The following is a 21,240-nucleotide window of genomic DNA, read 5'->3' on the forward strand; positions in this document are numbered from 1 at the left end:
ATTCACCCTCGCATCCCCATTTAACGCCCCCCCCCCCCCATTCACCGCCTCACCCGCATCCTCATTCATCCCCTCGCATCTCCATTTACCCCTCCCCTCCGGCATCCCTATTCACCCCGCATCCCCATTCACCCCCCCCCACATCCCCACTGAAGAATAGCTCATGGAATTTAATGCAGATAAGTATGAGATGTTGCATTGCGGGGAGTCAAAACTTGGCAGGACCATCCCTGAATAGTAAGGCCCTGAGGAGTGTTGTAAAGCAGACCCATTTAGGAGTACAACAACAAATAGACAGTTCCCTGAGCGTGGCGTCATAGCTGGATAGAGTGGTAAAAAATACTTTTGGTACTTTGACCTTCGTCAGCCAGGGTACTTGAGAATAGAGTTTTGTCGGAAGGAACTGCAGATGCTGGTTTAAATGGAAGACATACAAAAAGCTGGACTAACTCAGCAGGTCAGACAGCATCTCTGGAGAAAAGGAATAGGTGACATTTCGGGTCGAGACCCTTCTTCAGATAGTCTGAAGAAGAATTTCGACCTGAAACGTCACCTATTCCCATTCTCCAGAGATGCTGTCTAACCTGCAGATTTACTCCAGCTTTTTGTGTCTGCTTGAGTATAGGAGTAGGCCCTTCGAGCCAGCACCGCCATTCAATGTGTTCATTCCCAATCAGTACCCAGTTCCTGCCTTCTCCCATATCCCCTGACTCCGCTATTTTTAAGAGCCCTATCTAGCTCTCTCTTGAAAGCATCCCGAGAACCTGCCTCCACCGCCCTCTGAGGCAGAGAATTCCACAGACTCACCACTCTGTGAGAAAAAGTGTTTCCTTGTCTCCGTTCTAAATGGCTTACTCCTTATTCTTAAACTGTGGCCCTGGTTCTGGATTCCCCCAACATCAGGAACATGTTTCCTGCCTCTAGCGTGTCCAAACCCCTAATAATCTTATATGTTTCAATAAGATTCCCTCTCATCCTTCTAAACTCCAGAGTGTACAAGTCCAGTCGCTCCATTCTCTCAGCATATGGCAGTCCCCCATCCCAGGAATTAACCTTGTAAACCTACGCATTATTGTAGAGTTGTACAAGAGGCTGCATTTGTAGTGTTGTGTTCAGTTTTAGTCAATGCCAAAGGAAGGATGTCATTAAGCTGGAAAGTGCAGAGAAGATTTACCAGGACATTGCCAAGACTTGAGGGCCTGAGCTACAGGGAGAGATTAGGCGAGATAGGATTTTACTCCTTTGAGCGCAGCAGGCTAATTAGTGATTTTATAGGGATGTAATGTTGAGGCTCTATAAGGCCGCATTTGGAATATCGTGAGCAATTTTGGGCACCATATCTGAGGAAGGATGTGCTGGCTCTGGAGAGGGTCCAGAGGAGGTTTACAAGAATGATCCCAGGAATGAGTAGGCTAACCTATGAGTGTTTGTCGGCAGTGGGCCTGTACTCGCTGGGACCTCATTGAAACATACAGAATAGTGGTGGTGAATTTGTGGAATTCTTTGCCACAGAAGGCTGCGGAGGCCAAGTCAGTGGATATTTTTAAGGCAGAGACAGATAGATTCTTGATTAGTACAGGTGTCAGACGTCATAGGGAGAAGGCAGGAGAATAGGGTTAGGAGGGAGATATCGATCAGCCATGATTGAATAGCGGAGTAGACTTTATGGACCGAATGGCCTTATTCTACTATTCCATATGAGGTTTTTAAAATCATGATGGAAATAGATGGGGTGAATACACAGAGTCTTTACCCAGGGTAGGGGAATCAAGAACTATAGGACATGGGTTTAAGGTGAGAGGAGAAAGATTTAATAAAAACCTGAGGTGAAAGTTTTTCCTCAGGATGGTGTGTATATGGAATGAGTTGCCAGAGGAGGTAGTTGAGGCAGTTGCAATAACAACATTCAAAATACACTTGGACAAGTACACAAATAGGAGATACTAGACCAAGTGGGACCTGTTGGGTCCCTTCCCCTCAACTCGCGGTTGCGGGGGAGGGGAGGGGGGGGGGGAGAGAGGAGGGGGTGGGGGAAGAGAGGAGGGGGGGGAGAGAGGAGGGAAGGGGAGGGGGAGATATTCAGAGGGATATAGGCCAAATTATGTAAATGAAACTGGTTTAGATGGTGCATCTTGGTTGGCATGGATGAGTTGAGCTGAAGGAGCTCCATGATGTATTTCTCTTTGATTATCTGGCTCGTGTCTTTATGAAGAAGAACTATCCAATTAGTCCCAATCCTTTTTCTACAATTTCCTTGAAATTTTAAATATTTCCATCTGGTTATTGATATTTCTGCTACTGGAAAAAATGTCTCCATATTTATACTACCAAAACTATTTACAATGTTGAAAATCCCTCAATTTTATCCTTTGACTGCTTCTACTCTAAGGAGAACAATCCACGATAGTCATGCTCCCATGAAGTAAAAGCCTTTCATCTCTGAAAACATTCCACGTATTACTGACACTGACCTCTTGGACATAATGGACAAAATATTCTAAGTGGTGGTTTATAAGGGTTTAGCATTACCTTTTGCATTTGTTTGATTTTATGCCCTTTCAGTGAAGCCAAAACCAAGGTTTTGAATGATTCTTTAATGTGCCTCCAAACTCGATCTATCACTTTCAATTTCTATATTTATTGAAGATGTTACATCTTCTGCCTTCTAATTAAGTATTTCTGAACCAGATCGGCCCTCCTTTCCTTTGTAATTATTTATGTTGCTAATAAATCTTGGAGTTACTTTACAGATCCATTCTAATTCCTTTCCTCTTCTTGCTTCTTTTTTGATTTTGCCATTGTACTTTATGCATTCTCATCTGAATTACAAACTTGATGCTTGTATTTAGTGTTTTTGTCTGTTTCACTTTAATCTCTATCCTTGGCTTTTGAACGCCCTTCCTTTCCTCTTCATAAGATTTTTTATTTTATGCATCTGAACTATACCTTAAAAGCCCCCCTCCCCACCCAAAGTTATCCTTTTAACAGCCAGCCTTCCAAGACCACTGGAACTTTCAACTGCAGTTCATTATTTCTTGTCATTTCCATAAGTTCACCAAACACAATCATTATCAGCATAGATTCTCAATTTCATTCCACTTTTTCCCCAAACTAAATGTAGACTTGGCTGCCACTTTGTTGAAGAGTTGTCTGTCTGCCAGAGTCAAATGGAGCTCCTGATTCCAGCCACTTTAGTTCCCATTTCCATACCAAGCTGCCTGTCCTTGGCCTCCTCCATTGCCAGCATGAGTCCACAAGCAGACTGGGAGATCGGCACCGTATATTCTGCTTGGATAGCCTCAAACCTAAGGCCATGAACATTAAATTCTCCAATTTTCCCCCTCTCTTCTCTTTCCTTCGAACCCACCCAGGTTCGCTCATCGCACATCTGCCTTTCCATTCCCCTCCTCCCCCCCCCCCCCATTACCCTGCTACCTTTTCCCTCCTGCTCTCCACCCATCCCTATCTCCTGCAGGTCCTCTATTTCATCCCTTCCCATTCCCATCTGTCCACTAAATCTCCCTCTGGTTTTATATTTCACCCCTCACGCTTCTTTCTTATCATATTCCATAAGTTCACAAGTAATTGCAGAATTAGGCCATTCAGCCTATCGAATCTACTCCGCCACTCAATCATGGCTGATATCTGCCTCCTATTCTCATTTTCCTGCCTTCTCCCCCATAACCCTTGACACCCATTCTAATCAAGAATTTGTCTATCTCTGCCATAAAAACATCCACTGACTTGGCCTCCACAGCCTTCTGTGGCAATGAGTTCCACAGATTAACTACCCTCTGACTAAAGAAGTTCCTCCTCACCTCCTTTCTAAAAGAGCACCCTTTAATTCTGAGGCTATGACTTCTGGTCCTAGACTCTCCCGCCAATGGAAACATCCTTTCCACATCCACTCTATCTACGCCTCTTATTATTCTGTAAGTTTCAATGAGGTTCTCCCTCAACCTTCTAAACGCCAGCGAGTAGAAGCCCAGTGCTGTCAAACACTCATCATATGCTAATCCACTCATTCCTGGAATCATTCTTGTAAACTTCCTCTGGGCCCTCTTCAGAGCCAGCACATGCTTCCTCAGATATGCAGCCCAAATGTTCTCACAGTACTCCAAATGTGGCTTGCACAGCGCCTTATAGAGCCTCAGCATTACATCTCTGTTTTTGTATCCCAGTCCTCTTGATATAAATGCGAGCATTGAATTTGCCTTCCTTACTACCGATTCGACTTGCAGATTCCACCATCTGCAGCCCCTTGACTATTGCCACCCTTCTCACTCGCCCTGACACATATCCTTTACTGGATCACTTGTCAACTCCTGCCGCACCCTTTCCCCTCACCTCTTCCAGCCAGCTTCTCCCTTCTACTCCAGTCCTGAAGAGTCCTTACCCAAAACCTCATCTGTTCAGTTTTCCTCCATAGATGTCTGACCCACTGAGTTCCTCTAAAGGGCCTGTCCCACTTAGGCAACTTTTTAGGCGAGTGCAGGAGACTCATGGTCGCCACATGTTCGCTGTTGGTCTCTGGAGAGTCTCCTTCATGGTCGAGAGGAGTTCCCGCTTTCTGGGAACTAGTTGCGGCCTCAGTATGGTCGCAGAAACTTTTTCAACATGTTGAACATTTTTCTGCGACCAACAAATTGGTCGCCATGGAGAAAATCGATACTTTTGTAGTCGTAGGTGCAGTGGTAGTGGGGTTGCCATGTCGTTGTAGGTAGTCGAATAGCCGTAGATAGTTTTAGTTAATCTCCTTTGCTGACCGGGCATTTTCATTGTTAGCATGAGTTTTCAGAACCAAGGAAAACCGCCCAGTAATGTTAAATGCCCGCTGAACTTCACAGCTATGTAATTGTGGCTTATTAAAAGTTGTCTGGCTTCTTAAAAGTGTCTCCACTCCTTCTCCCCCTCTTGTCCCCCCTTCTCCCCACCTCCCCTTTGTCCCCCCTTCTCCCCCCCCCCCGCCCCCGCTCTTTTAAAGGACTTACCGTACACTGTGCTAGCTGTCTTTAACCTTCCTGTTCATCGCGGTGTGTGTCTGTATCACCTTGGCTTTGCACCGTGTGAATTTCAGACAGTGCTCCCCCGCTTTCCTGCCCCCCCCCCCCCCCCGTGTGTTCCGCTCTGACGGTCGCCGTTCCAGTTCGCGGTTTTTCAGGCGAGTGCCGCGAGCTTGAAGGTTGCAGGCAGTCTGCTGAAAAGTCACCTAAATGGGACAAGCCCTTAACAGTTTGTTCTTTGATCAAAATTCAATACAGCTCCTGTTCATGTAGGGCTGGCAGTGTACAATCAAGATTTTCTCTTACAAATATTGAAGGTTTTCTTGTCATTCTGTCCTTTACTCTATCCCTACCCTTATCTACAGTAGATTTGAATTGTTTCCCATCATCTCTATAAATTCTTATATTTATTTTGCAATTTCCTGCAGATTAAGACCTCTAGCTTTTATCAACTGATCAGTGACTTACTCTCACCATTTCCTCAGTTTTTCCCCTTTCATGAATATATTGTACCCAGAAATTTGAATTGCCCATTCCATTATTTTGAATCAGTGCCTTGTTTCTGCCACTGTGTGCTAATTCCTTGTGGCTACTTTTGTTTTCAGATATCCAACCTTATTTACCACACATCGTTTGTCGAAGGCATTTAATTTTAGCCTTACCTGAATTTCAAGTGTCCAATCTCCAGGTTAGGTGATGCGTATTCTAATTCTGTGTCTCTTAGTATTTGTGTGTCATATATTCTTCCCTTGATCCGTCATCCTGCTTTTTCTTAACCTGCCAATATAATTTAAAATCTAACCATTAACATAGTGGTGTTTACGTTTCATCAGAGATTTGAATATAGTGCCGGTACCTGTTTGGTGTACAGTACAGAGGAGATTTACTAGAATGTTGCCTGGGTTTCAACAACTAAGTTACAGAGATAGGTTGAATAAGTTAGGTCTTTATTCTCTGGAGCGCAGAAGGTTAAGCGGGGACTTGATAGAGGTCTTTAAAATGATGAGAGGGATAGACAGAGTTGATGTGATCAAGCTTTTCCCTTTGAGAATAGGGAAGATTCAAACAAGAGGACATGACTTCAGAATTAAGGGACAGAAGTTTAGGGGTAACATGAGGGGGAACTTCTTTACTCAGTGAGTGGTAGCGGTGTGGAATGAGCTTCCAGTGGAAGTGGTGGCGGCAGGTTCGTTGGTATAATTTAAAAATAAATTGGATAGGCATATGGATGAGAAGGGAATGGAGGGTTATGGTATGAGTGCAGGCAGGTGGGACTAAGGGAAAAAAGTTGTTCGGCACGGACTTGTAGGGCCGAGATGGCCTGTTTCCGTGCTGTAATTGTTATATGGTTACCTCATATTATCTGAGACAGTTTCATCAGTTGAAATGTGCTTTTAGTTTGGCTTTCCCAGTTGTATAATTAAATTTGCCACCGGGCATGAGACAAAACAGATTGCGTCTAATTCCTAGTCTGAGTTGAGCTGACATTACTTAATTGTGTAGGAAGGAACTGCAGATGCTGGTTTAAACTGAAGATAGATACAAAAAGCTGGAGTAACTCAGCGGGGCAGGCAGCATCTCTGGAGAGAAGGAATGGGTGACGTTTCGAGTCGAGACCCTTCTCCAGTCTGAAGAAGGGTCCCGACCCGAAACATCACCCATTCCTTGTCTCCAGAGATGCTGCCTGTCCCGCAAAGTTACTCCAGCTTTTTGTATCTATTGCTCAATTGTGCTGGACTTGCAAGATAGCCAAAGTTTTTGGCTTCAGTTTCCAATCTTTAAAATAAAAAAAAACTAATTATTTCTCTCTGTACTGACTTAGAATGTGCTTTTTTTAAGCTTAGGATTGCACCAGGTGATGAATTTTGTTAGTATGCCATCTGACTCTTCTTGATTTTTAAGCTTTTTATAGTTGTACTGTTTTTGATTTTGTGGACATGCATCTGCTTAGTAAATTGGTGAGTAATAGGTTAAATTCACTCTACTGACTACGAATGTACTACTTGTTGTTGATGCTGCAAAGGCACCTGTGAAGTACCCCACCCAGAGTACATTCTGTGCCCTTTCCATTGTGTGCTTTTCAATATTGTTCAACATGATCGAGCACTGATTCATGCACTAATGGGCAGAGAGAGGCTGGTAACTTAACAGGTAATCAATAGGGGGATGTTTCCCTGCCCATGTCTGACCTTCGGCCATAAGAATCCATGAGGTCTAGAATTGATCTTGAGGACGCCAAGGATTCCTATCGATATACCATCATGCTGCCACTTCTGTTGGTCCTGTTCTACCAGTGGGAACATGTGGTACCTACCGTTTGTAATGGAGGAGTCTGGCACATTACCTGGAAGGAATGATTCGGTGAGTGCAACTATATCAGGCGGCCAAAAACATAATAGATATCTAGCTCTCTCATCCTTCAAACTTTTGCCAGTAGAATCTAGTGCCTCTGAAATCCTGAAATCTCCATGAATACCGACATTAAACCAACTTTCCAAAATATCCTGGCCCATTTCTCCAGGTTTTAATTCATAATTGGATATCAAGCTGATGGGAGGAGACGACGTACAAAATCTGACTTGGGGATGGATTTAAAGAGAATGATAAAAGAAGGAAGATTTGGGGCAACCACCCCAGATCCTGGTGCTTCAGTGTTGAAGGAATGGCCATCAACAAAGATGCAAAGATAAGACAAGGCTCACAAAAGATCCAGTCTAGCTGAATGGAAAACAAAAAAGCTGGAGGAGGAGGATTTCATAAAGGATGAAGCTGGATGAGATTTGTTAATTGAAAAGTAAGGAGAACAGGTGCTATAAATAGGTGAACCTGATTTTAGATGATGGAGGATGTGGTATTAACGACAATATAGTTTATTGTTCTATGTTATGCTGAGGGAAATCTATACAATTTGTTAAATGCACTGAGCAAAACACAAAGTGTTAATAGACAATAGGTGCAGGAGTAGACCATTTGGCCCTTCGAGCTAGCACTGCCATTCACTGATCATGGCTGATCATCCACAATCAGTACCCCGTTCCTGTCTTCTCCCCATATCCCTTGACTCCGCTATCTTAAAGCGCTCTATTTAACTCTCTCTTGAAAGAATTAAGAGAATCGGCCTCCACTGCCTTCTGAGGCAGATAATTCCACAGATTCACAACTCTCTGGGTGAAAAGGTTTTTCCCCATCTCCATTCTAAATGGCCTACCCCTTACTCTTAAAACTGTGGCCCCTGATTCTGGACTCTCCCAACATCGGGAACATGCTTCCTGCCTCTAGCGTGTCCAATCCCTTAATAATCTTATATGTTTCAATCAGATTGCCTCTCATCCTTCTAAATTGCAGTGTATACAAGCCCAGCCGCTCCACGAGTGCAGCGTGGTGAACCTACGCTGCACTCCCTCAATAACAAGAATGTCCTTTCTCAAATTTGGAGACCAAAACTGCACACAATACTCCAGGTCTGGTCTCACCAGGGCGCTGTACAACTGCAGAAGGACCTCTTTGCTCCTATACTCAACTCATCTTGTTATGACGATCAACATGCCATTAACTTTCATTACCGCCTGCTTTACCTGCATGCTTACTTTCAGTGACTCATGTACAAGGACACCCAGATCTCGTTGTACTTCCCCTTTTCCTAACTTGACACCATTCAGATAATAATCTGCCTTCCTGTTCTTGCCACCATATCAGCCAGCATCTATAGAGAGAATAGACAGGGGCCTTCAACCCTGTCCTGAGACATTGTCTGTCCACTCCCTCCACAGATGCTGCCTGACCAGCTGAGTTCTTCTAGCACTTTGGGTTTTGCTCAAGATTCCAGCATCTGCAGTTCCTTGTGTCTCCTCTATAAGTGCACTGACCAATACCAACTACTTAGCCAGAAAGGAAAGATTAAAATTCGTGGCAGATGTAAGGTAAAGTCATTAGGTCAGACACTAATAATTCAAGCTATTGCATAAAAGTTCAAGTTTGCACAGCATCTGCTTCTCCATGTTGCAAATTATGTCTGGAGGGGAATGTGTCAGTGTAAGTGATGTGAAAATCTGTTTGCTCATGGTGTGTTGATGTCATAGATATGACAGATGGCACAATGGGCTAAGCGTTCGGCTGGTAACCGGAAGGTAGCTGGTTCGAATCCCGCTTGGAGTGCATACTGTCGTTGTGTCCTTGGGCAAGACACTTCACCCACCTTTGCCTGTGTGTGTCCTTGGGCAAGACACTTCGCCCACCTTTGCCTGTGTGTGTGGATGTAATTATGTGAAGCACTTTGGGGTCAATGCAAGTTGACTAAAAATGTGCTATATAAATAAAGAAATTTAATTTAATTTAATTTATATAATCATGTATTTTTGCTACTAAAACTGAGATTTTTTTTCTAGTGCTGTTAACTATATAGAGACCAAATTTAGTGATTTATTGCTGGTATTCTACTTTTTTAAAGTAACTTTTTTTTCATCAGTAAAAATATGCCTAACTTATGAAATGATTCCTTTAAATTTTATTCCATACTGGTTCTCTTGGAAGAAATGTACATTCTTGGCAAGAGTCGACCTTTCATCTAATCTTCTTATGCAAAAAAATATATGTAAATCGTTTGAGAAAAGGATATCTTAAATTCTGTGCATTTAGAATCCTTAACATTGAAGGAGAACACTTAGCACATCATTACTGTCGAAAGTTGGGAATAGTGTAACTTTTTCCCTCAAACTTGGATTACCATAAAATAACCATTAAAATCAGCTGTTTGTTTTTTGATCAAAAAGTTTCCTGGCAATTCTTTTTTTGAGTCACATGCACCAGGTCTGCGTTTTTTCTCGGGACTCCATTGGGGGCAGTTGCAGTATTTTGCGTGATGTTTTCTTTAACTATTAGTGTCCAGTCATGACCTACGTAGGAACTACATTAGAGCCTCCGATCATTTACCAAGTTTCGCAATTTGCATTCTTGATGTTAAATCAAGTGTTTAACCGTTTTAAATTATGCTTTAATTTGACTGTAGAAAATGGCAGAAAACAAGCTGAAAAACTTGGCTTCAAAGAGGACCCTAAGTAAAAAGGGACAGGAGGATCTAAGAAAGAAGGTTTGTGCTGCTTTTTCAATTTGATAGTATTTTGTGTAACCTTTCTATCAGTTCAAGATTGTGATGTGATGAAAAGTAAATCAGATGTGCTCCAAAAAATTAGTAGTGAATGTATTATAAATTTGATTGATGTACAATAACGAAGAATTGTAATTTGTAGAAAATATCTACATTGAACTTGTAAATTAGGGAAATGCGTAACGTTGATCACAATTAATGTCAGGCATCACAGGTACACAAATATAGGTACACAAATAGTATTTCTCATAAGGGCATAAGCAATAGAATAAGAAGTGGTCTATGCAGCCCTTCAAATTAGCTCCATTATCCATCAAGATCATATTTGATCTTTTATCTCAATTAGTATTTACCTACACTATTCCTGGATCGCTTGACTCCCTTAATTTCCAGAGAGCTATTAACTTCTGCTGTCAGAGTATAGAATTCCAAAACTCTGCTTTGAGTGAAGACATTTCTTCAAATCAAAAATGTTCAAATGCTTATCCCCTGAGACAGTGATCCTCAACTCTACACTCTTCAACAGGAGAAAACATCTTCCCTGTAACCAGACTAAGAATTCCTGTAAAGTCAATTTTATGACTTTAAATGAATAGATCTTCCATTTTGCAAAACTCTAGATGGTATATGGCTGGTCACTCGACCACTCCTCATGCGCTAAAGCAGCCATCCTTAGAACCAGCTTCATCAGACTGGTGAAGGGTCCTGACCCGAAACGTCACCTCTCTATTTTCTCCAGAGATGATGTCTGACCCGCTGAGTTACTCCAGCATTTTGTGTCTGTCTTTCGTGAATCTTTGCTGGATTCCCTCTATGGCAAGAGCATTCTTACTGGGGTAAGGGGACTGAAACAGTGCTTAATACCCGAGTGCTCACTAAGGCCCAAAACGTTTACAGTAAGATTCCTTACTTTTGTGTTCAAGTCGCATATCATAAGGTTACCGAATCATGAAGCTTCCTAATTACATCTTGTGCCTGATGTTGATTGACAGTGAACTGTGCATATGCATACCTTGGTCCCCAACATTATCTAGTCTTTTTCTACTTTAAAATGTCTGTTTTATCCCAAATATATAACGTTCCACAATAATTCAGTTTTCAATCTTCATGCTCAACAGACTACTAATGGGATAAGGAAAAATGTGGTTAGTTAGAATTTTTGAGTTGGCTTTATTGAAATTCAAAATCAATGGAAGTACTTTACTTTGGGGGGGGGGGGGGGGGAGTGTAATGGGACAAGCCTCGTTTGAAAATGTTACTGTTCAGTTAAAGAATGGAAACTTGGAGAGTAAATGGATATATTGAATGCCTTCAAGTTCATTCTTTGGTTTAAATGTAGAAAAGTGTAAAGAATGTTATTCATCCACCAACCATTTTTTTCAGCTGTAAAAATGGTTTAGATCAGTAGAATGCAGGAATTTTAATTGCATGCCTATTAGAAAACTGTTCGACTGTTGCTTTATGATGAGGAAATGATATTTGGAAGATAATATATAAATTACTCTTTTTCCAGGAAGAGGAGCTAAAAGCGGCTGAAATCTATGAAGAGTTTTTAGCCTCGTTTGACTCTGGTGGTACAGGCAATGTAAAAACATTTGTGAGGGGTGGCATTGTAAATGCTGCTAAAGGTAATATTTTAATATTTTAAATTGGTCGTGTTAAAATACGGCAACAATGTTTTGGTTACAAGAATGAAATAATTGTATTGACTATTGAAATAAATTGCAAGTTAGAGACATGGTCAGGTTATCAGTGATTTTACAGACTAGGTCTTGTTAATTTTTGCATTGTCAGGTTTAATATTAAACAGTTTTCTCCTGTTCTCTCTGATAACACTACTTGATCTCATCTAGCATTTCTACGTTAGTCAAATCAAATGTTGACTTGTTTGTTTCTGGTCATTAATGTTCTATATCCTTGGAACAATTGAATCTTTATTATAGGTAGTTATTTCAGCTTCAGAATTAGTTCTTAATATATTTGGATGTTCTTTCTCTAAATCATAACTTATTGCTGTTCATTTTGAATCCTAAATAAATTGAGACACAAGGGACTGCAGATGATGATTTACAAAAAAAAAAGTAATTCAGCAGGTCAGGCAGCACCCCTGGAGTACATTAATAGCCTTTTTGGTTGTTTCGCACCAGAAAGCAAATTGGCTCCAAGTCAAAAAATAGAGTTGTGTTGATTGTGTCCCAAGAAATGTTTATGCTTAGCAAGAGGTTCACGAGTAGAATGTCGACATATATTTAAGCTTGCACATTGAGAGTTTTTCACCGATTAGATATCATAGGAAAAGTGCTATAATTTATATCTGTCCCATTGAATTACTAAAGGAACATAACGTTTGGGATTTTATTTGCAAGATTACTGTAGCATTCAACTTGACTGCCACTTTGAATGTTTGGACGTTCTGCATATTTGGTAAATCTGCATTTTTCAAATTCAATTTTTTAATTTTTCAGATGAAAACGAAAGGAGTGAAAGACGAACAAAACTCTATAAACCTAAGGCTAAGTTTGGTGAAATAAAAACTTCACAGCAAGAAGTACCTTGTGCACCACCTATTTCTGCTGAAGCAAAGAAACCTGTAAGTTTAATAGGATATGTAGGAAAGAACTGCAGATGCTGGTTTACATCGAAGAGAGAAGGGATGAGTGATGTTTTGGGTCGAGACCCTTCTTCAGGCTGATGTCAGTGGAGGGGGCGGGACAGAGATAGAATGTAGTCGGCGACAGTAAGACTGGATCTAGGGAGACAGAGGAACAGAAAGAAATTTACATTAGGCAAGAAATAGTATTGGGTAAACTGATGGGACGGAAGGCTGATAAATCCCCAGGGCCTGATGGTCTGAATCCCAGGGTACTCAAGGAGATGGTTATAGAAATTGTGGACACATTGGTGATCATTTTCCAATGTTCTATAGATTCAGGATCGTTTTTGTGGATTGGAGGTTAGCTAATGTTATCCCACTTTTCAAGAAAGGAGCGAGAGAGTAAACGGGGAATTACAGACCAGTTAGCCTGACATCGGTGGTGGGGAAGGTGCTGGAGTCAATTATTAAAGAAGTAATAACGGCGCATTTGGATAGCAGTAAAAGGATTAGTCCAAGTCAGCATGGATTTATGAAGGGGAATTCCTGCATGACTAATCTTCTGGAATATTTTGAGGATATGACAAGTAAAATGGATGAAGGAGAGCCAGTGGACGTAGTGTATCTGGACTTTCAGAAAGCCTTTGATAAGGTCCCACACAGGAGATGAGTAAGCAAAATTAGAGCACATTGTATTGGGGGTAGGGCATTGACATGGGTAGAGAATTGGTTGGCAGACGGGAAACAAGGAGTAGGAATAAACGGGTCCCTGTCAGAATGGCAGGCAGTGGCGGGTGGAGTGCCGCAAGTCTCGGTGCTGGGGCCGCAACTATTCACAATATATATTAATGATTTAGATGTATTCTGCCAAAACAGAAACTGGAGGAGCAACAAAGTTTGATCAAATAGGTACTTTTTAAAGGCGAAAGGAGTAATGGATTAATTCCCGAATATACTAATTAGAAGCCAGTACTGGGATGAAGGGAATGATGAACAAGAGGATAGAGCTGGTATTAGTTATTTGGGTAATATATAGTTATTATTTAATTAGTATTCTGTTTTTGATGTAGGGAGGTAATGCTTCGGTTATAGAAGGTATTGCTAGAACAACATCTGGAGTTCTAACTCCTACTGGTGGTTTCATTTGAGTATATAAGACTTGCTCGATTAATGCCTAGACTAGGCAGATTGTCTTTGAAAGAAAGGTTCAATCCCTTAAATTTTGGGGGAAATATTCCCCTCCCCTTACACCACTTGAAAGAGATTGTGATATTGACTTCCTGGTCCACCCTTGCTTCTCACCTATCATTCCCTGTCATATGCCACTTTCTTAAACAACTGCAAAACGTGCAAATCTTCACCTCTTTTTCCCACAGTCCAGGGGTCAAACAATCTTTCCAGTTAGAGCAGTTAGTTACTTACACTTCTTCCAATCTAGTATACTGTATTTGGTGTGCACAATATGGCCTCCATTGGAAAACCAAAGGTAGATTGGATGATTGTTTTCTGAAGCACGTGAGCTAAGCTTGCAGAGGTGATCCTTAGCCACTTTGAATCATCATCCCAGTCCCAGCCTGAGTTTTCTATCTGTGGCTTCCAGCAATGTTGCAACAAGCCCAATGCGTGCTTATGGGACAGCGTGTTCTGTCTGAGCATGCTGCAGCCTGCAGGGCTCAATATCAAATACCACGTTAACTTTACATAACTCACACTTTCTATCTATTTGTACAAAAACTGGCCCATCCTTTTTTTTTGTAGAGTCTGGCAAGCTCATGAGGTAGGGTGGCATTATTTAACCCTATTGGGGTGAATCCTTTGTTCCCCCCATTACTTTTCCACACCTTCTTTGCTAGATTAACTTGTTTTCTCTTTTTCTTGGTTCTGATGAAGAATCCCAAGCCTGTATGGTTAATTGTGAATCAGTTTGAAGAAGGGTCTTGTCTCGATTCTTTCTCTCATTCCTTCTCTCCAGAGATGCTGCCTGTCCTGCTGAGTTACTCCAGTATTTTGTGTCTACCTAAGGTTAATTGTTTCTCTTTCCACAGATGCTGTCTGACCTGATGAGTTTTTCCAGCATTTTCTTGTTTATTTCAAATTTGCAGTACCTGATTGATGTTTGATTTCCGTTTACTTTGAGTATATTTAATTGTAATTCTGTACAAGAATGACTTATTTTCTTTTGTTCATTTAGATTGTCAAAAAAGTAAAAGATGAAAAAAAGAAGAGTAATTTGGAAATATTCAAAGAAGAGCTCAAGCAGTAAGTCAAATGAAATGAGTATTTAGTCATATTCTCATAAAGGCGGGGCAATCCCCAGATTGTGTAAAGGACCTGTCCCACTGCGGCGACCTAATTGGCGAGTTTATAAGAGTTTGCCCTCGACTCAAACTCGCAGCATGGTTGACACGAGGTCCTAGGAGATCTTTGTAACTCTCCTTCATGCTTGAGAGTAGTCCCCGCGTACTCGATGCCTCAGCTAGGTCGCTGTGTTTTTTTCAACATGTTGAAAAATGCCCCCGATGAAAAAAAGGTCGCCATGGAAAAAATCGATATTTTTTTACTCGTAGGTTTAGTCAAGGTAGGTCATAGTAGGTCGTAATGCTATCGTAGGTAATCAAAGGCAAGCAAAGCTAATCGAAGGTAGTCGAAGGTAAAGCTCGTTGAGGAAAAAAAGGTAAGTAAACCGACCGGAATATTAAATGCATGGCTTCTTAAAAGTGTCTCCACTCCTTCTTCCCCCCTCTCTCCCCTTCTCTCCCCCCCTGCGCCCTCTAAAGCACTTACCGTTACTGTGCCAGCCGTCTTTTATCTTCCTGTTCATCGTGGATGTGAATTTCAAACTGTGCTCCCCCGATTTCCCTGGCCCCCGCCTTTGCAATGTGTTTGTGCGTGTGTGTGCCCAGACGGTCGATCCGGCTCGCAGTTTCATCGTTGACGGTCAATCCAGCTCAAGGTTTTTCAGGCGAGTGTCCTCGAGCTTCAAGGTCGAAGACAGTCGCTGGAAAGTCGCGTTAGTGGGACAGGCCCTTAAGTGATGTATTATTGAGAAATATCTGTAAGTTGTTTTTTCCTTGTGAGAAACTTTGTTTTCTGTAGCTACCCATATCGTACTGCTTCACATACATATTAATTCTTTCCCTTCTTTGAATAATCATCCTACATCTTCCTAAAATTAAACTATATCCAGTCATTAATGGATACCATGAAAAATGCTATAGAAATATATGGAAAAATTATATTACAATCGGATTTCTGTAAGTAAAGTTCTGTGCTTCGAGAGCCCATACTATATTAATAGAAATGGTTTTAACAGATATAGAATTGAGTATTGATGACACATTATTTAGAGTGGTATCTTTAATTACCCACAGGATTCAAGAAGAGCGTGAAGAGAGACATAAAAATAAGAGGAAGGTGAAGGAAGGAAATTTAAGACCAAGTAGATTTGAGCCAATGCCTGCTGAAGTTGAACAACAAATGAACAGACGTGTCTGTAAGCACTAACCTGACTATTTTGATTCACAATAGACTGTTAATGGTATAATTTGTCAAAAGCAAAGTTAATTGTAGTGTGACATTGATTTGAATACCAATTATCAAAAGAATTAGCCTCTTTTTTAAATTTGTGTTTATGTATCCAAACTAAGTTACATTTTTTAATCAGGGTATGAAATATCTTGTAATTTAAGCAACTTTAGCATCGTAACACATCTTAGGCACAAGAAAAGCACTTGTACATTGCATAAATAAAAATACTGTTCTGAGTTTAATTTTTACTATTGCATCTAGTGCTCGATGAGACTCCAGGATCATATGATTCAGGGGATCCCCATACTACAAACCTGTATGTTGGCAACATAAACCCACAGGTATCGTCAAAATTCTATTACAGTTTGTAATACATAATATACCTGACTAGTGAAACTCCATTTCTTTTAACAACGTAGTTTTAAGTTTTCTGTTTCGCTGTTAGATGGACGAAGAGATGCTTTGCAAGGAGTTTGGTAAATATGGACCTTTGGCAAGTGTAAAAATTATGTGGCCTAGAACCGAGGAGGAGCGAGCTCGACTACGAAATTGTGGTTTTGTTGCCTTTATGAACAGAAAGCATGCAGATAAAGCCCTTAAATCTCTCAATGGTGAGTAAAATACATTTGGAAGTACATCTGTACTAATTAGAATATTGAAATTAAACATGCATTTACAGCAGGCAGTGAAGAAAGCCTTCATAACGAGAGGATTTGAGTTTTGGAGTAAAGAGGTCCTTCTGCAGTTGTACAGGGCCCTGGCGAGACCACATCTGGAGTATTGTGTGCAGTTTTGGTCTCCTAATTTGAGGAAGGACATCCTTGCTATTGAGGTAGTGCAGCGTAGATTCACGAGGTTAATCCCCGGGATGGCGGGACTGTCATGAGGAAAGATTGGAAAGACTGGGCTTGTATTCACTGGATGTGAGGGGATCTTATAGAAATATATAAAATTATAAAAGGACTGGACAGGCTAGATGCAGGAAAAATGTTCCCAATGTTGGGGGAGTCCAGAACCAGGGGCTACAGTCTAAGAGTAAAGGGGAAGCCATTTAAAATTGAGATGAGAAAAAGCATTTTCCCCCAGATACTTGTGAATTTGTGGAATTCTCTGCCACAGAGGGCAGTAGAGGCCAATTCACTTGATGAATTTAAAAGAGAGTTAGATAGAGCTCTAGGGGCTAGCGGAATCAGGAGATATGGGGAGAAGAAGGCAGGCACGGGTTACTGATTGTGGATGATCAGCCATGATCACAATGAATGACGATGCTGGCTCGAAGGGCCAAATGGTCACCTGCACCTATTGTCTATGTATCTATGGATATGGTACTTGGGAATATTACAAGATTGAGTGATCTTTTCCAAATTATGTTCAATTTGTGGTGAAGACATACTTTGATATAAATATCACAGGATTTTTAAGTGTGACTGATCGTAATTTTATTTTAATTCAGAAAATGCTCTTGTGAATTTGGCAAAATAGTAGGTGAGCGGTGGTCTAGAAATTGCTGGAGTGCACCATCTGACAAAGACAAAGACAAAGACAAATGGACATTTACCTTGTTTCCGGGTTGTATTATTTTTTTCACTCAGTTATTGGAAATGGTAATGGTAAGATGGGAAGATGATTGGTCATCTGTGATCTCATGAACGCTTGTCCAATTTCCTTAACTAAGTAAAGGTTTGAAAAGGAAATGAGAAAATGAAAACGGAACTGGAGTAAATTAGAGCTAATTTAGATTCAGAAGAATAGAGGGAGTAAGAACAAAGTCAAAAGAAAGTTAACAGAATAGCTGCAGATGCAACTTAGTGTTTGGCGTGAGAGTTTAGTTTAATTGTTCACTTTTTGTTTGTGCCATAAACCATTAATGACATTTTTATGTTGCGTATCCGATCCAGATATCTGCTGAGATCTGCATTAGTTTCTATGGCATAAATTCTGACACTTTGTGACGAGGTTATGGAGTAGCTTTCTTCTTTGCAAAGGTAACAGCTGAGTTGTGAAAACGATCATCAAATTGTCCATGGCAATTCACACATTTCATGACATTATTCTTACTTCAATTAGCTGGGATGTTTCTGCACTAACAGTGGCAGGCACTGAGAACCTGACGTGATATTTCCAGCAATTTCTGACGCAGAATGTTTTGTGTATCTGATCTTTTTTAATTTAATGGAACATTTAAAGAAAAACGATAATTGGCTGACAGCAATTTAAGACTAGCTTTATTTGATGTGATGGATTGAAATTACATTTGTTTGAGCATTTGTGGTGATTTTTCTGTTAAAGGTTTAAAATTAATACTTAAAAGGGAATCTAAACTCTCTGATGTGCTAAAGATCAAGTGTGGTCATGTTTGCAGGGAAATTTATAATGGGTTATGAAATGAAGCTGGGTTGGGGGAAGGCAGTGCCCACCCCTCCATACCCTATATACATTCCACCAGCTATGATGGAATTGACTCTTCCTCCTCCTCCATCGGGTTTACCTTTTAATGCACAGCCTAGAGCGAGGCTGAGGAACCCTGATATGCCACTCCCACCATCAAACTCCAAGGAGGAATTTGAGAAGGTAAAACGATGTGAATGACTTATGTGCATGCTAGAGAATCAAAAGTTAAATACGTGTATAAAGATGTTACTGGTGTTGTAAGTATTCATTTGTTTGAATGTTGACTTTCATTACTTGTTCTCTGCTTTTTGTAGCTATAGATTTCAGTAGTTTTTGGAGTGTCTACAATGTGAAATGTCAAACTAGAAAGAAACTTGGATTTATTTTATCTTCATAAGTCATAGGAGTAGAAGTGGGCTATTTGGCCCATCGAGTCTACTCCACCATTCAATCATGGCCAATCTATCTTTCCCTCTCAACCCCATTCAATTGCCTTCTCCCCATAATCCTTGACACCCTTACTGATCAAGTATTTGTCAATCTCTGCCTTAAAAATACCCAATGACTTGGCCTCCACAGCCATCTGTGGCAATGAATTCCACAGATTCACCACCCTTATTTAATTGTAAGTTTTGAAACTTGCCATCAGCAATTCATTTCAACTCAAAGTTAACACTTCTATAATGGAACACGGCTTTGCCAAGATTATAAACTCCTTTGAACAAGTTGGATTTACAGTCATTTATCAGTTTTTCTTGGAGGCACTTTTCTGACAGGGTTATTTAGCAGCCATTGGTTATGAGAATAATACTTTGTGATTTCCATGTTGATCTCCTAAGGTAGATGGAAATATTTCTCCAGTCTGTTGATCCTCAGGGATATCTTTAACATATAAAGTTAATGGACCGATCAATAATTAGACATGAAAACAATTAGCATCTGTCCCCTTAGCATTTTCTGTTGGACATTAAAATTCTTAACTCAAGTACTCATCAGACTTCTCAAAAAGCAGTTCTACATATTAAGAGCCCATCTGAAATATGTAATGTTTTTGTATGTTTTTATTCTTAAAAACAATAGACGATAGACAATAGGTGCAGGAGTAGGCCATTTGGCCCTTCGAGCCAGCACCGACATTCAATGTGATCATGGCTGATCATCCCCAATCAGTACCCTGTTCCTGCCTTCTCCCCATATCCCCTGACTCCGCTATTTTTAAGAGCCCTGTCTAGCTCTCTTGAAAGCATCCAGAGAACCGGCCTCCATCGCCCTCTGAGGCAGAGAATTACACAGACTCCGCAAAAAGTTGGCCTTCAGAATCATTACTAGTCAATCCAACTGATTTTGTTATAATCCAATATTATTATATACTTTTAATTACAGAAACATGTCTTTGGGCTTAGTTTGTGTGTTCTAAAATTAATACTTAACACAAGCCACCTCCTATATACTTCATCTCAGTTCTACCTCCATTTGAAAGCAGCTTTGCTATTTAACTTCCTCATATCGTCTTGTGCTAATGGACTCTAGATTAAAACGCTTCACAGGTTCCTCCAATTTGTATCATCAAATTACTTTTAATTTTAATGTCCTCTGACTAATCATAATTTAGCACTTTTTAAATAAGGATGTAAACCTTTATATTGTTCTCTAAGTTCTCAAAACAACCATGTCATTTTCTTTTTGCATTTTCCCTTCTGCTTTGTATCACTATTCTAAGTATTTTCAAGATTTACAGTTACTAACTAAATGCCCACACTCTTTATAATGACACTTTTTTTAGTGTAAAATTTGAGCTCTACGACTAATGGTCAACTTTCACTGTACATATAAACTAAAATACGACAAAGATGCACATTTTGCAGCGTTACAGTTTTTGTGATTATTTAAATTATTTTTGTGATGAAGAGAGAGATGATGTTTTCTCAGCACCAACCTTTTAATTAGATGCTAATCCTGACATATTGTTCCACCATTAACTCAGTTACAAATCCAATCAAAAATATCACATACAGAACATGATGAATACATTCTTTGCAGATTATTCTTTCCCAGTATTATGTGAACATGATCTTGTATTATTATTGCATAATAGTTTAAAACAAAATAGTTATTTGTTTTATCTTCTGGAGTGCTATTGACCATATTGTTAAAAGAAATCTGCAATATTGCTGGACAATGTTGATCATAACCGTTATCATTTCTATCATTTTTCACATCCTGATTCCCACGATTCCAAGGTTATTTTAGTTTGTATTCTGATCCTCTGCATACATCCATATAGTGATATTTTAGAAATATTTCATGTGAGGCCCAGCAACTGATGGCTGAATCCAGCAATACTCTGTAGAGTAAATATGTGCTGCAGAACAAGCAAGGGAACAGCAAGCTTTTATCAGAATCCAGATGTATAGATTTTATGTTAGGCCAAATGCTCTGGTGAGTAAGCTGTTTTGGAATATTTGCTGCTGTACGTCTGTTTTGTTTTGTATTAAACGTCAGCTAAACATAGCATTTAAATATCAACTGTTGTTTTTATTTTGTTCTTGATGCTGTATGTCCTGCAGTGTTTCACCAGCCAATACTCACATTCTTTATATTTTTACTATTTGATGTGACTT

General features: G+C 40.3%; 1 protein-coding gene across 7 annotated transcripts in view; it reads left to right on the forward strand.

The window, feature by feature from the left end:
* The window catches only part of LOC116979243 (U2 snRNP-associated SURP motif-containing protein-like), a 54,551-nt gene that overhangs the window by 527 nt on the left and 32,784 nt on the right, over window positions 1-21,240 (forward strand). For 2 of the 7 annotated variants that reach the window (XM_033030837.1, XM_033030838.1), the window contains exons 2-9: window positions 10,009-10,089; window positions 11,621-11,735; window positions 12,573-12,697; window positions 14,892-14,959; window positions 16,072-16,193; window positions 16,490-16,569; window positions 16,674-16,839; window positions 18,591-18,799. In XM_033030837.1, coding sequence (XP_032886728.1) covers window positions 10,012-10,089; window positions 11,621-11,735; window positions 12,573-12,697; window positions 14,892-14,959; window positions 16,072-16,193; window positions 16,490-16,569; window positions 16,674-16,839; window positions 18,591-18,799 — 963 coding nt within the window. In that variant the 5' untranslated portion in view covers window positions 10,009-10,011. Of the gene's footprint in view, window positions 1-5,111; window positions 5,162-5,608; window positions 5,692-6,924; window positions 7,365-7,395; window positions 7,798-10,008; window positions 10,090-11,620; window positions 11,736-12,572; window positions 12,698-14,891; window positions 14,960-16,071; window positions 16,194-16,489; window positions 16,570-16,673; window positions 16,840-18,590; window positions 18,800-21,240 lie in introns of those variants that run through there. The other 5 variants (XM_033030840.1, XM_033030839.1, XM_033030842.1 and 2 more) reach the window with 5 other exon arrangements.

This window comes from Amblyraja radiata, chromosome 12, assembly GCF_010909765.2.
Source record: "Amblyraja radiata isolate CabotCenter1 chromosome 12, sAmbRad1.1.pri, whole genome shotgun sequence".
Classification (NCBI taxonomy): domain Eukaryota; kingdom Metazoa; phylum Chordata; class Chondrichthyes; order Rajiformes; family Rajidae; genus Amblyraja; species Amblyraja radiata.